Source organism: Psammomys obesus, unplaced genomic scaffold (genome assembly GCF_907164565.1).
Source record: "Psammomys obesus unplaced genomic scaffold, mPsaObe1.curated_primary_1811, whole genome shotgun sequence".
NCBI classification, from domain to species: Eukaryota; Metazoa; Chordata; class Mammalia; order Rodentia; family Muridae; genus Psammomys; species Psammomys obesus.
The window spans coordinates 5065270-5080828 of NW_026596057.1; the positions used below are offsets into that span (position 1 = coordinate 5065270).

General features: G+C 37.0%; 1 protein-coding gene across 2 annotated transcripts in view; it reads left to right on the top strand.

The window, feature by feature from the left end:
• The window catches only part of Dcaf6 (DDB1 and CUL4 associated factor 6), a 97322-nt gene that overhangs the window by 80246 nt on the left and 1517 nt on the right, over nucleotides 1-15559 (top strand). For both annotated transcript variants that reach the window (XM_055624664.1, XM_055624665.1), the window contains 4 exons: nucleotides 9965-10103; nucleotides 11777-11933; nucleotides 13160-13248; nucleotides 14224-14329. In XM_055624664.1, the coding sequence (XP_055480639.1) occupies nucleotides 9965-10103; nucleotides 11777-11933; nucleotides 13160-13248; nucleotides 14224-14329 (491 nt within the window). The remainder of the gene's footprint in view (nucleotides 1-9964; nucleotides 10104-11776; nucleotides 11934-13159; nucleotides 13249-14223; nucleotides 14330-15559) is intronic.

Here is a 15559-nt window from a genome sequence, read left to right on the forward strand (position 1 = left end):
AAAACAATCACAGTAAGACTGGCTCAGCCAGCAGCAGTAATGTATGCCTATAAATCTAGCTACTTGGCAGACTGAAGAAGACTTATGTTTGAGAACTAACTTAGGCAGTTTAGAGAGACCCTGTCACAAAGTTAAAAGGACAAAAAGAAATGCCTCCAAGGAATAAAGATTAACAAATAGAAGCATTAAAAAGTGCAGCTTTCAGCTCAGGAAAACCACCTGAGCTAACCATGGAAGGGTATGTACCTTCCATCAGGTTTGGGAAATGTTTACTTTATGAGGGTACTGTTCACATAATCTTTCCTTATATTTGTACTTGAAGATTAATAAAAAACACTTTCTACATGTTAATCATTAACCTCCCACATTTTTTTTTTTTTTTTTTTTTTATTGATTGCTTTGTTTTGTTTTGAAATAAAGTGTTACCATTAGCCCTGGCTGGCTCTGTAGCTCAGACTGACCTCGAGTTCTGAGTTAAAGTGCTGATTACAGGCATGTTCCACTAACCCCTCAGCATCTTTATATTTTTAGCAAAGGAAACTTAGTTCTGTTTCTTTCCACAGTGGTTAAGGGTGCCTTAGAAGGTCCTCACTACTTGATACTACAGGTGTGTTTAACAAGCATAGCTCAATTGGAAAATCTAACTGATACTTTCTAAAACATTACCATTTTTATAATATTTAGATTATGTCTCATTCTCCTAAGATTTTATTTGCTGTAAAGTTGGTATCTGATAACTTGATTAAACTAGAAAATCCAGTTGTTGAATTAGTCAAACATTTAGAAAATTGATAATTATGAATAGCAGCCTGGAACTACCTTTTCTTTATACCTGAGCTTAAATTTGGGTGTTATGATTAGATCCAGATTTTAAACTTTTAAAAACTGGATATAATTTAGTAATCTGTACAGTGTGGTTACTTAGCCTTAATTTGGCCTGTATATTACTTACTTTCTGTAGGACGTAAATTTAGACTAGTAACAAATAATAATAAAATTCCTAATCTTCAGGAAACTTAATTGGAGAAGAAAGTATACAAGCCATTCAAAGCAAAGCTGAGTATCTGAAACTAAGGAAAATGCTGCATGTATAAACACACCCAGCTGAGGTGGCTGGGGCCACTGTAGAGCTCTTTCAGCATTATAGCGATTCCTTCAAGATTCCATGTCTTTCCCAGGTTTGTTTTTGCTTTTGGGGTTGGTTTTTTTTTTTTTTTTTTTTTTTTTTTTTTTTGGTCCATTTTTGTTGTTGTTGTTGCCCTTTGTAGTCCAAGGACCTTGAATTCCAAGTAATCCTCCTGCTTTAGCTTCTGAAGGCTTAAAGGCATAAGCTACCACATCTAGCCTCTCCTAGCTCTTTACCAAAAACTTGTAAGTGACAAAAACAACTGTTCCTTTGGCTTTTCTGTGATGTGTCCCTTGGCTAGCACCACTTGCTGTGTAATCAGAGCTGCCCAAGTAAAGAATGTGCCTGCTGGGTCTGCCCTCTGCTTTATCCAGGAGGCTACGGCCAGCTTGTTACCTACAGTGAGGTTCCACTTGCTGTGGGGTTTTTGCTCCTAAACTTGGAGGTAGATAATAGGTTGAGTTATATTTTATTAATTTTCTTTCTTTTTATTCTTTTCTTGGAATTTTTTTCTTTTACATTTTTAACAATGTATTCATTATATATCCGGATTGGAGCCCTCTCCCTCAACTCCTTCCAGTCCCACCCTTTCTCCCTCTTCCCCTCTTCCCCTTTAGCTTCTTCCCCTTGTCCACTGAAAGGGAGAGTTCTCCTCTGCCATCTGTCTATAGCTTATCAAGTGTCATGAGGACTGCCTGGGTCCTCTTTCTCTGTGGCCTAGCAAGGCCACATTACATTGCCAGAGACAAGTGAGCAAGGAGCAGGCAACCGAGTTCTTCACAGAGGCAGTCAAGCTCCGCCTACTCAGGAAGCTACATCTGTGTAAGGGGGCTATGTCCTCTTTGTGCATGGTACTTGGTGCAACAGTCTCTGCAGGGCCCCCTGGGCTCAGATTTTTTAGCTTTGTTGGTATTCTTGTGAGGCTCCTGTTCCCTCCATGCCCTTCTATCCCCTACTTCTTCTCTAAGACTCCCTACATCACCAGAAGCCGTGGAAGAGAGGGAACAGGGCTGGAGCCTACTAAAGAGGGTCCTCTAAAAGGCACCACCCAACAGCATCGAAGCAGATGCTGAGATTCACAGCCAAAGTTTGACTTGTATTTTAAAAGGAGCAAATTTTTTTAAAAATTTACTTTTAAGAACACAAATTATTTACTGTCTTATAAAGTTAGCAATATTTGAACTACTTTCTGTCTCTGAATGGGCTAAGGTACATTCCACACATTGGTAAAATGCCCAGCTAACAGAATGCATGCCTTAGAGGTCACTTACCTGCCCAGGCTAGAAGGCTAATGTGTTGTCCGTGTGTCCCAGAACAGTTCTTGCTGCCATTTAAAAAGCCCAGTCAATTAATTTAGTTAGGGTAGAGAAATGATCTTCAAAGTAGGTATAGTAAAAGTCAAATAGTTAGAAAGTTAAATGTATAGTTAGTTAAACCTTTCCTTTTAGTATAGCTCACAAATTTTAATTTTCACTTTTATTGTTTGCTAAATTTATGCTTTTAAATGAAACTTTAAGTTTCATGTAGTTAAGCCATTGATACCCAAGAAGTCCCTGTACTGCAGAGTAATGATTTCCATAACACAACTATTTACATTCTTTTTGCTACAGAGAGATCAGGTTTCTCTGTGTAATCTTGGCTCTTCTGGACTCTCTTTGTAAACCAGGTTGGCCTCGAACTCACAGAGATTCACCCGTCTCTGCCTCCCAGGGTGCTGGGATTAAAGGCTTGTACCACCATACCCGGCTTTCTTTTTGCATTTTTTGAGTCAAGCTCTCATATACCCCAGGTTGGCCTTGAGCTTGCTGTTTATTTGAAGGTGAGTTTTAATTCCTGGTCCTCCCACCCATACCAGTGTGAGATTACAAACATGGGCCACCATGCTTGACTCTTAGCACTCTTAAAGTTTTGTTAAATATAAAGTGGGTTTGCATTCTGCAACTGAAATCAAGGCTGAAAAGGCAAATCAAGGATGAAAATGCCTCAGCAAATAAAGGCCGTAATAGTCACAGGGATACTTTTAAATGTGGAACACTCTTTAACTATAGCACATCTATATAAAAACAACTGGAAGAGTCACAGGTATTCAGACTTTTCCCCCAAAGGGCCAGATAATAAATAATTTAAGCGTTGCTGGCCAGGAGGTAACGCAGAAACTGCTATATAGGCACTTAGATAACTATTTTAAATGTAACCATTTAAAAATGAGAAAACTGTCCTTAACTTAAAGGTCATAAAAAATAGCTGACCAAGATTTTACATACATGCCAGTTTGCTGATCTCTGCTTTATAGTAATTGAGTCACAGCGAGAACCATGCTATATCTATTATAATGTTTTTACTGGCAGAAATTCAAATTAAAAAAAAACAAAAAAACGGGTTTTGTCTAGAATAAAAGCATAAACTATTAAATAGAAAATTGATTTTAAAAAACACATTGTGTTCACTAATGGTAATATTAAGGACAAGTGAAAGTGGCATGTTCCTTCATTAATTTCACATGCTGGATTTGTGACCATCAGAATGTACCCTGGGAATGAGAGAGTGCCTCCCCTTTCTTTCTTTTCTTTTTTAGACACTATCTCGTGTGTGTAGCCCTGGAGTTCACTGTGTAGCCCTGCCTGGCCTGGAACTCTGAGATCTGTTGGCTTCTGCCTCCAGAGTGCTGGGATTAAAGGTGTGCGGCACCATACCTGACAAGCTTTTCTCTTAGGTCATTTTCATGTAAGCTCCTCACAGTGCCTGCTACATTGTGGCGTAAATGGAATGACTTTTCTTGCTAAATCAGGAAAACAGAATTACTCTGAAGATAAGCAAATGATACTTTGTGAAGTCCTTGTATGCTATATCACTAAGATGTTATAGTTCTAATGAGTTTTTCCTAAAGATTTAAAGTATTAATCCTGTATCGCGTCATGATTTTTAAAGCATATGTCATTTGCATAGAAAGTTTTGTCTGTGTAGCCTTTCCAGACTCTGTGGAGCCAGTATTCTTTGGACTGTAAATATGCCAGCATCTCCTCACTCATTATAACCAGCTCATTCTGTATTGTTAATGATTCCACTTGCTTTATTAAAGAAAATTGCAGAGGAATCATCAAAGAGAAAAACTACAGTCCCTAGGGAGTTAAAAGCCCTGGTACTGGGTTTGCTTGTTCCAGTTTTGCACTTAGGACAAATGAGTCAGCTTCATTGTTTATTTCCCAGAGTGCAGTTCAGCCTTGAGGTTCAGCAAATGGAAAGTCCTACACTTCCCACACAGTGGCAGGATTAAGGTTAGGGTATTTCAAAGGTAAAACAGATTCAGTGTGATCTTCCTTCTAATATTAATTCAGTAAGTATATGTTCCCTTGATTTCTTCATGTACATTTCTTTGGGCGACATTCCTCACTTCATGACTACCACAAAGGGAAGCAAAAGTCCTTTACATTGAGATGATTGATGACAAAAATGGTGACTGTGATGCTCTGCATATTTGGTTCTTTGAAATCTTTGTAAGTGACTTTAGTTATTGTGTTCCCTTCACTAGATTTAATATCAGAGGAACAACAATAGGTGATAGAATAATGAGGTAATTCAGTATGCTCCTTTATTTCTTCTTTATGATGAATTTGCCAGGTCCTCTTTTCCACAGCTAACCACCTTTCCTGTTAACAGTTAATACATCCTTTGAACTTACTGAACTCTTAAATGCTAAGCGTTGGAAACAGGTTGCTTTTCACAAACTGTTTACGTGCATGTGCTGCATGGGAGTAGAATGAAAAGAAACTCCATGTGTGAAGATGTAACTGCTGCTCATTTAAAGTGTGATGACAAGTGACTATAGTCTAAAACAGCCTTCAAGTATTGGCTGCTTGCTTTGATGGTGGGTGAACGAACGCAAGTTAGTTTTCTTAAAAACTTGATGGCATAATATTTAGCTGTTTTGTTATTCATATTTATTTTTTGTTCAAGTCTTAATTCTGTGCTAGATTTTAAGATTCTGATTTTTCAATGCCATTTCTTAGAAGTAGATAAGTAAGTTAAGAATATCACATACCAGAATGATACATAACCCTTAAATATATCTCTAATGAAAAGCGGATAGTGGCACACAGTTTGTAGTAGAACATTAAAGTGACCCATATTCTAACAGTCATCTACCCAAGCCTGCTAACAACAAAACATCATCCAAACTAAGAAGTGGCATGCTTTTAGGTATTATCACTTTTTAAAACAAAGTAGTATGTAAAATATATAGTAACAATCAGAATAGTTTCCTATATGGAATTTGGAAATAGAAAGATAGGCCAAAAATGAACGTAACTTTATAGTGATTCCTGGTTAAAGCCTATCCTCAGGACCTTGAAGTAAGTTTGAATTAGTTTTTACTTTTACAAAGGATCTGTTACTATTATCATATTACATTTGAGGGCACGCACACTGCAGCGTGAGTGTGGCAGGCAGAGGACTACTTTGTGGGGTCCATTTTCTCCTTCCACTTCAGTGAGGGTGGAAGAGTAAATCCAGTTCACCAGCTAAGACCTCATTTTTTGTTTTTATGCAGTTATTTGTAGGCTGTTTTGACAAAGTATATTTGAAGTCAATAATTTTGCAAATGAGTCTGTTACTGGCTATCACTTTTTAATTTAATGATAGCAAAATGGAATTTACTGAGGGCTTTTTGATGTTTTTAACTTACTAAAAACTTTATCCCAAGTGCTCAAAGCTGGTTTCTGCTTTTAAAATGAAGATTGCAACTAAAAAGTAACATTGCTTTAAGTGGGTCTTTAAAAGCTAAGATAATGTGAAAAAAGACTGGTGTTGGAACAGAAAATGTCACCACACCTTCCTTTTCTAGGGAATGAAATCAGACTTTCTCCACCTCGCTTAGTTTTTATTTAGAGATTTTCTGAAGAAAATTTTAATTATACAACAACCTTTTTCTGAGTTCTCACACACACAACTTTTATTAATTTCTTCTGAAATAAATTAGAAAAATAAATTATCACAGATGTGAAAGTCCTCATTAAGAGACTGTGTTATATTTTATAAATATGCTTTACTGTGGTACAAATGCTATATATCATGTTATCTATTTCTTTGAATAATAAATAAATGATAGTTGTCCCCTGCTCTTTTTCACCTGTAATCTCACACTATATCTTAGTCTGTTGAATAGGCCCACAGCCTCCATCTAGTCTCTGTTATCAGATGTACTTTCCCCCTCCCCTTTTTTTAAGAGATAGGATTGAATGTGCCCAGTCTGGAGTGGACACAGTCCCACAACCTAATGGTCTCCTGTATCCAGGGTGTCACCATTTTGCTGCTGGGCACCCTATGAGAGTAGCTCAAGCAAATATCCCCTTGCTTCTGCCTCCAGAATAGCTGAGATTGAGGCATGCCTGTACCCTCTGTTTGTTTTGTAATCAAGTTCCAAGTTCCACACAGATCTTGGGTGATAGTTGCAGTTGTAGTAAATACAAATTTCAGTGAAAGGTATTAATTAATACTTTTGTAAAATGTGTTTCAGTGGAGAAATGGCTCAGTAGCTAAAGTGCTTGCTCTGTAAGCATGGGGGACCTGAGTTTGATCCCCAGCATGCACATAAAAGTAGCTCAGTGGCAGGCATCTCTAACCACAGCATGTGGGTGCGGGGGTGCAGACAGAAGGAAAAAAATTGTTATACTGATTTTTAGAAATGCACTTACCTTGTATCCTAATTGTATTTCCAGCCATGTACTTTCTAGTATTTCAATTACTTAGCTTATAGGTTATTTTAATTTTTTAATGTAGAAATTTTATGCAAATGTAAATGTTCCTTTTTCATTTTTTTCCCTTACTGTGCCAGCTAATAAGTATTAGGTTTCGTGACGTACCCAGTTATGGGAGGGATGCCCACTGCTGTGTTGGGTAGATTGTTAAGGCTGTTGTGAGTAGCTCCTAAGAGGTTCCAGACGTTCCTTTCTGTCCTGCTGTTTTAACAGTTTCTGTCATGACTGGGGCCTGCCTTGACCAGACACATTTTCACTCTGCTGAGTTAACCATGTTTGGGCTTTTTTTTTTTTCCATCAATCTATTAACAATTTCTCAAAATAATATAATAACTGATATTATTCATTAATGCTTTCAGAGTTCTAGACCAGTTGATTTCACATTTGGTGCTTTAGTCCTTCAGTAAGCATGCTTGTCAGGTACTCACCCAATGAACTGCTCTGTAGAGCAGCTTGTGGATGCTTTTTAAGATGGAATAGCTTAGAGTATACTAGTTTTTATGAAAAACAAAGTATTTTTTAAGCGTAAATACATAATTGTAATATAAAAATTATCACTAACAATTTGCTGTTTCCAACCCCTTTCTGTGAATATATAAATTTCTTTCTCTCTAGACTTTTAGACTAATGCCTAGTCTTTGTCTGTTGCAATTTTTCCACAAGAATTTTTTTTTTTTTCTTTTTGAGACAGAGTTTCTCTGTGTATCCCTGGCCATCCCAGAACTCTTATGTAGACCAGGTTGGCCCTGAAATCACAGAGATCCTTTTGCCTCTGCCTTTCTGGTGCTGGGATTAAAGGTGTATAGGAGAACCCAGCTTCCCCAAGACTTTTTCCAAGTCAAAGCTTTATACATATTTTAAATTTAATATGTATTGCTTAATATTATGTTCTAGAACTCCAATACACTGCTTGTAACAGTATGAATTTGTACACTCGTGTTCTAAACTTGGATGTTTACTGAAGCTGAACCTTTGCACACACTGCAGTGCAGCATTCACTTTTAGGAAATATCCGACATGAACAAAAGATTTGCCATATGTGCTGGAAGCCCAATCTCAGTCGACAGAAACTCAACAGCAGTATCTACCCATGTTATTAGTAATAAATTAAATATATTTATGCAAAGTAATACTTTACAGTGAATGTGGTGCATTGAGCTTCAGTCAATACAACAGCATGGTTGAAATGTTACAGTCTCAAGCTAAAAAGCTGAACATGTGCTGAGGAGGTGATTCAGTGGGTAAAAGTGCTCTCAGCATTTGAGCGTGAGGGTCTGAGTTTGAATCACTAGAACCCATGCCAGGCGCAGCAGGTGTGTCTATAATCCAATGTTTTTTCCTGGAGATGGAAAACAGAGCCAGCAGACTCCCTGGAAGCTCCTGGGCCAACGAGCTGGCCTATGTACCAGTGAATGGTAAAAGAGAACCTGTCAACAAGGCTGAGACAAGGACAATACCTGTGCTTGTCCTCTGATGGCCACACACATGCCAGAACACACATGTATAAGCACGCACACATATTGCATAAGGCTAAATAAATGGATACCTATTGATATGATTCCACTGGGTTAAAACCATGGTATTTGAGGTGAGAAAAGTTTGAGGGAAGAGAAACGATAGGAGTGGGGCACATGGAAGACTTCTGGGTAGCTACTGATGCTATTTCTAGTATGTTGCTGCTGAGCTCAGCCTGTTCTATTTGAGGACTACATCCAGCTGTTATGCCTCATGAGTGTGTACCTTCTTGTGTGCATATCGTGCTTGAATGAAAGTAAAAGGCACACTTTATTTTTACATGCAAGACCACTTTTAGACTCCTTCCAGAATTCCTGTTTCTTGAAACTCTTGCCACATACATAGACCAAAAAAAAAAAAAAAAAAAAAAAAAAAAAAAAAAAAAGGTTTTTAGGCTGATAAACATAAAAAGAGAAGTTTGTTTACTGATGAGACTGTCATCTTTTTGTGTCTTTAGTCACTGTTCCGACATTTGTTTTCCTGACCAATTTGTTGTTTTAAATCTTAAGGACTTTCCTTCTACATTTTAAGTAACAAATTAAAGCTTTATAATTAAGTAATGTTGGATGTTAGCAGAGTATTCCCTTAGTAATAAAATCAGCTTTAAAAACAGTACTTGGTTCCAGAGTGGCTACTACTGCCATCAACTGCTTTGTAGGGAGAACAGAATCTGCCTCATTAACTGTAAATTTCTCTTTGGCCTGGAGCCATATGAAAGAGATGCTAGTGAAAGGTTTTCATTTTATCTTTTACCAATATCTATTCTCCTCCTGATTAGTCAGCTCTTGGAACTTCTTTAAACAATGCTAGAATACTAGTTTACCACTGTTACCATGTTGCTCTTAGTTTGTAGACAGACATTCAAAAATTAAAGAGTATTGATTTTTTGTTTTCTTTTTTTTCTTTTTGTATTTGTTTCTATTTAACATGCATTGATGTTTTGCTTATATATTTATCTGTGTGAGGGTATTGGATCCCCTAGAACTGGAGTTACAGAGAGCTGTTAGCTGCCATGTGGGTGCTGGGAAATGAACCTGGGTCCTCTGGAAGAGCAGCCAGTACGCTTAACCACTGAGCCATCTCTCCAGCCCCCTTTGTTTTCTTTTGAGACAACATCTAAAATAGCCCTTGCCTCAAAATCCACTTTTCAGTCAAAGCTGGTCTTGAGTTCCTGATCTCCCTCTACCTCCTGTGGGTTGTGATTCCAGTCCTAGACCACTAAACAAGACTAAATAGGATGTTTTAATTGAAGTAAAATTGCACATAAATTTTGTCTGTTTGATTTTATAAAACTGTACTTTAAAAAACTGTGTCGCATGCTATTTTCTTTACTTTTCAACCAGTACTGAGTTTCTAAGTGACCACTGAACTAAAGATCTTGTTGTTGTAACTCAGCTACTATGATAAAGTCTGTCCTTTTATGCTTTCAGTTGTGATGCTTTATTAAAAATGTGTTTAAATATAGGCTTACTGTGTTTTATGGTTTTTATTATCAGTCAGAAGTTGCCTGTGGATATTTATTTTTGGTTTTTTGTTTGTTTGTTTGTTTGTTTTAATATGCACTATGTAGACGTTCTGCTGTTGCCCGCATCCAGGAATTCTTCAGGAGGAGGAAAGAAAGGAAAGAAATGGAAGAATTGGATACTTTGAACATTAGGAGGCCACTAGTAAAAATGGTTTATAAAGGCCATCGCAACTCCAGGACAATGGTACCGGATGCTCATGGCATACTTTGATGAGATTGCAGTTCGTGTTTTTTTCTGTGGTGATTTTGTTACTTATTTATTCAAGCACAGTACTTTTAGTTTGGTAATATATTGCAAGAAAATTCTACCTTAATAAAAAAAATATGTAGCCTAGAAAAATTATTTTAGCTTAGAACAAGTAGCTGTTGCATTTATATATTTATATATCTATTTATTTAGTCTATGCGTGCTATCCTCAGGAGTCTACTTTTAAATTTTTTAAAGCTAATTTTACTACATTTTGTTTGGAATGTGAAATAAATCTGTATGTGAAAGCCAGTTTGATTATAAAATACAGATACATTTTTATCGTAACACTTCTTAAACTAAGATCTAAAAATTGGCATTGGTCACTCTGTCTTTGCTTGGTTTAATTTCTTTAATCTTTGAAATGACCAGGATAGACCAGGTAGTCCCTCAGATCAGCTGTAGTGTTTAAACCTGCACATCCAGTGCAAGGCAATTAATGTAAATATTACGCTAAATAGTTCAGATCTAGAAAGTGCTCTGTATACCCAGCATTACCACAAATACCTGCAGATTCTAGTTTACCTTCTTTAGAGTCTAGGTAAAACATAAACTGAAGTGGGGAAATAATTAGCTCTCCTTGTACACGTCTTTGGTACAACATTGTCATCATTTTTTAAATGGATACTCAATAGAAGTAGCCAATTTGCATTTTATGCATCTTGCCAATTAAAGTTTAGATGAAGGTAACTAAAGGAGGGCTGAGGATAAACCTGAGCAGCGGAGTGCCTGCTTAACATGCCTGTAACCCTGAGCTCACGTCTCAGTATGGAAAGATGAAAACTTGGAAGTGTGGCGGAGCACCACGTGACTGCAGGCTCTCTCCTCCTCTGCTGGCCGTGTGAGCACTGGAAAATGATTTTGACAGACACTGTCTGAAATACAAAGATCTTTTTGTGGTCCTTTCATGTGTGTTTATTAAAAATAGGATAGCTATTTAGTATATCATATTCCTTTGTCTGCTTGCTTGTTTATCTTTCCTTCTTAACTCTATAGGCTTCTCATAGTTAATGAAAAAAATACTTTTTGTTCTTAACAAGGATAAAATAACAATTCCTTTTTCTGTGAAATGTTTTTTATTCATAAAGCTAAAATGAAATATTTATAGAAAGCTCATCTGTATACATATACTTTTTTCCCATTATCCTGTTGTAAGCCCATTTTCTCATGTAGCTGGTATGAAGAATCTGTTGTATGTCAAATACTGTTGAAATCTGCTCTCAGGGGAAGCTTTCCATGCTTTTCTGCCATGTTATTGCCCTTGCTGAAGCACTGTCATGATTTTAGATTCTTAGAAGAAAAAACTTCAGTATTTAACTTTTTAATTTTATTTCTTTTTATTTATTTACTTCTTGCTTTATTTTATTTTATTTTTTTTTTCAAGATAGGGTTTCTCTGTGTATCCTTGGCTGTCCTGGACTCTCTGTAGATCAGGCTGACCTTGAACTCACAGAGATCCACCTGCCTCTGCCTCCCTGAGTGCATTACAGGTGTGCACCACTGCACTTGCTAACTTGTTTATTTTTAAAACCAATTCATTTTCAGTGAGAGAACGGAATCTTTCTTTTGGTAATGTTGACTTGCCTGTCCTGTGTCTTAAAATCCCTCAGATAAAAGAAGCCAACTTCTGGGGTGCTAACTTCGTAATGAGCGGCTCCGACTGTGGTCATATCTTCATCTGGGATCGACACACTGCTGAGCATTTGATGCTTCTGGAAGCTGACAATCATGTGGTCAACTGCCTGCAGCCTCATCCTTTTGACCCAAGTAAGATGTCTTTCATAGAACAAGTACTATAAATTGATGCTCTCATTCATCAGCTGTAAGTAATATTAAAAAAAAAAAAAATCTGTTGCTAGAGATAGTTATAGCCCTACATGGATTTAAAACAAAGAATTTGTTGTATGAGTGGGAGAGGGGTTCACAGAGCCCCAGCCTTAGCTGAGAAGAGACTGGCAGTTGGTTGCTGCAGCTGAAGGGAGAGTCAGTTTCCTCAGGGACTTGGCTCCTTGTAAGAGTATGTGCTGTGCTTCCATGGATGGCCCAACTTACCACATGCTGGCAGCACTAATTGGACTCAGTGGATTTAAAAATGAGCACAAGTGTTGGGAGGGAGACACGATTAGAGTGTCAGGAAAGAGTTGGAGAGAAGGGAATAGAGAATAGATTTGATCATTTTATATACATGTATGAAATTCTCAAAGGACAAATAAATATTTGTTAAGATTCATAGCCTCAAAAAGAAACAAAAGAATATGCTTTTGATATATTTTAAAGGAAATAGATTAAAAAGTCTATTCTTTTAATATTTAAGTTTTATTGTCTCAGAGTCTCACATGACTGAGTTTTTCATCATTTATTTGAAACAAACCTCCAGGCCTTTTTAAGTCTTCACAGTTCTGAATTACTTAACTAACATAAAAGAGAATTGGCTTGTTCTTGCCTTCTATTTGAAGTGGCCATGTATATGAGAGACTTCTAGGTGCTCTTAACATTTTGTTCTATAGTTATTTACTTTTAGGAAATGTTCAAATGGTAATTATATAATAAAAAAAGACTGGGGCGATGGCCCAGCAATTTAAAATGTTTACTACTCGTATAGCATACCCAAATTTGTATCCCAGCGTCCCTATCAGGCAGCTCACAACCACCAGCTCTATGAACTCTGATGCCCTCTTCTGGCCTCTGCAGGTACCTGCACTTAGGTGCACATGCACACACACAAACACAATTTAATGCTTTGGCCTGGTGTGGTCACACACACCTTTAATCTCAGCACTCCGGATACAGAGGCAGTGGATCTCTGTGATTGCCTAGTCAGGACAGCCTGGTCTACATTGTGAGTTCAAGGGCAACTAGGGCTGTATAGAGAGACCCTGTCTCAAACAAACAAACAAAAACCTTCAAAAATATGTGTAGTGGTTTTCAAGATTAATTTTGTTAATTTTGCACCTATGCTTAGTATATGATAAAGATGTAAATTTTTTTTCTAGTTCTAGCCTCATCTGGTATAGATTATGACATAAAGATCTGGTCACCACTAGAAGAGTCAAGAATTTTTAATCGAAAACTTGCTGACGAAGTAAGACTTTTATCATATTTTCTATTTTAATTTTTATCTAAAATGCTATTTTAAGGGAAAAAAGTTTATTATTAGTTGCTGACATAAAACAAAGACATTCAGTTAAGGAAGTCAGTCTTTAATCTCCGTATTTGTGAGGCATAGGCGGGTAGATCTCTGTGAGTTCAAGACCAGCCTGGTGGTCTACATAGCAAGTTCTGTGCCAGTCAGGGCTACTTGATGAAACCATGTCTCAGAAAAAGAAGGGGAGGGAGATCAGGTCTTTTGAAAAGTAAAAGTGAGATAAAATCATACCTGTACTTCTAGAGGTAAAAATCAGATTAGTATCTTGCTAATTATAATATTGACTTTAATAACACATTAGGTATATTGATTATCGTGCTTATTATATATAACAAAAATCATTTCAAAGTTCTGTCCATGTTTTAGCTGAAAACAAACTGATTATGCAGCCTGTAATTCACCTTCTACCACTCATGGAGCTGAAGGAAGAGTTCTAGTCATACTGAGCACATATCGAGACCCTGTAGAGAGGAGCAAATGAACAGATACTTTTCCGTTATTGTTGTTTTAAGGCTTCTTTCTCAGCATGTTTGTTACAGGAAAATACTGGGTTTTTATGTTGAGTTTTTTTATATTGCTGGTTTGGTGGGGAGGCAAGACAGTAAAGGGAGGACTAAATATAAATATTGTTCAAGTACAAGATATGCTTGAACTGGGTAAGGTAACTCTGAGACCTGTCATTTTGTACAACAAATATAAACTAATTTTTAAAGGACTGCTGGTCTCTGATCTTCCTTTAAGTTAAACTAATTTTTTGACATTGAATAGCCTTAAGGTAGAAATACAGACATTACATATAACAATGAAAAAATTCCTCTTAAGACTTGCTGATTTTTGAAACTGTTTTCATAATCTTTAAGGCAAAGGTGTTGTTACTGTATCAACTTTGACATAGCTGTTAACTTGCTGTAGGTTATAACTCGAAATGAACTCATGCTGGAAGAGACTAGAAACACCATTACCGTTCCAGCCTCTTTCATGTTGAGGATGTTGGCATCACTGAATCATATCCGAGCTGGTAAGAAAATCTAGACTATCATTAAGATCATTTTTTATTTGAAAACATTAAGCCCTACTTTACAGAGGTTTATATGATTTCCTTACTATCCAACAATGAAAGCAACAGATTCAGAGCTAGGATTTCTTTCTGTGAACACTTGACCTTAGCACGGCAAATTATTTAATTTATAAACAACGTTTATTGAAAAATGGTAAAATAAAAAAACACAGTCACTTGAGACCTCTGTCTTAGGTGATCTTCTCATAATACAGAACTGAATCATAAACCTCAGGGTATATTGTGCTGCTGGGTCTGGTGGCATTCCCTAAGCACAAAGGAGGAGAAGGGAGGAGGAACATGTGTCCAGAGTCACCCTAGGCTACATAGTAAAGGCAAGGCTAGACCAAGCTACAGGAGATGCTGTCTCAACTAACAAAGAAACAAAAATAAAAACAAATATTTAAACTTGTACTACATATACTTTAAAATAGATTTATTCAAATGCCTTATTTAAAAACAAATGTAACATGGTAAGAAAGAAAGTTATATTTGTGCGTTTTTAAATTTTTTAAGATTTACTTATGTTTTTAAAAAACTAGAGATTTGATTTGATTTGCTGGTGTGAGTGTTTTGCTTGCACGTTCATATGTTCTCCACATGCCTGCCTAACAGAGGAGCCCGGAAGAGGGTGTCGGACACCCTAGAACTGGAGTTGCAAATGATCTGAACCACTGTGTAGTAGTGGTCTTCTGCAAAATCAGCGAGTTCTCTTAACCTCTCGGCCATCTTTTCAGTCCCTCAAATAGTAGCCCTTTAGAGTATTTTTTTATAACTTTCCCAGGCCATCCACCTGATGAGTGTTAAATCATGAATTGAAAGGACCTTCCCTTTGACTTAGGATTTTGTGTATAGCCATGTAGTCAGGTCATCACTGTGATATGCAGGCCCCTGGATAATAAACCTAAAACTCCTCTCCTCAGTTTCTGTAATTATTTTGTCCCTTCCATCTGCTGGTTGGTGTCCTGTTGTGAACTATTTTCTTTAAGCCTGACCTTAATGTTTTCCACATTACTTAGGGCAATGTGTCTGTCATAATGCCATCCTTACGATGCTAGGGACTTTATGCCATTGCCATTTTCATACACCATGGTGTGATACAACTTATCTTCATAAAACTTACATTCATGTCTTGAGTAAATCCTAGATAGATAGATAGATAGATAGATAGATAGATAGATAGATAGATAG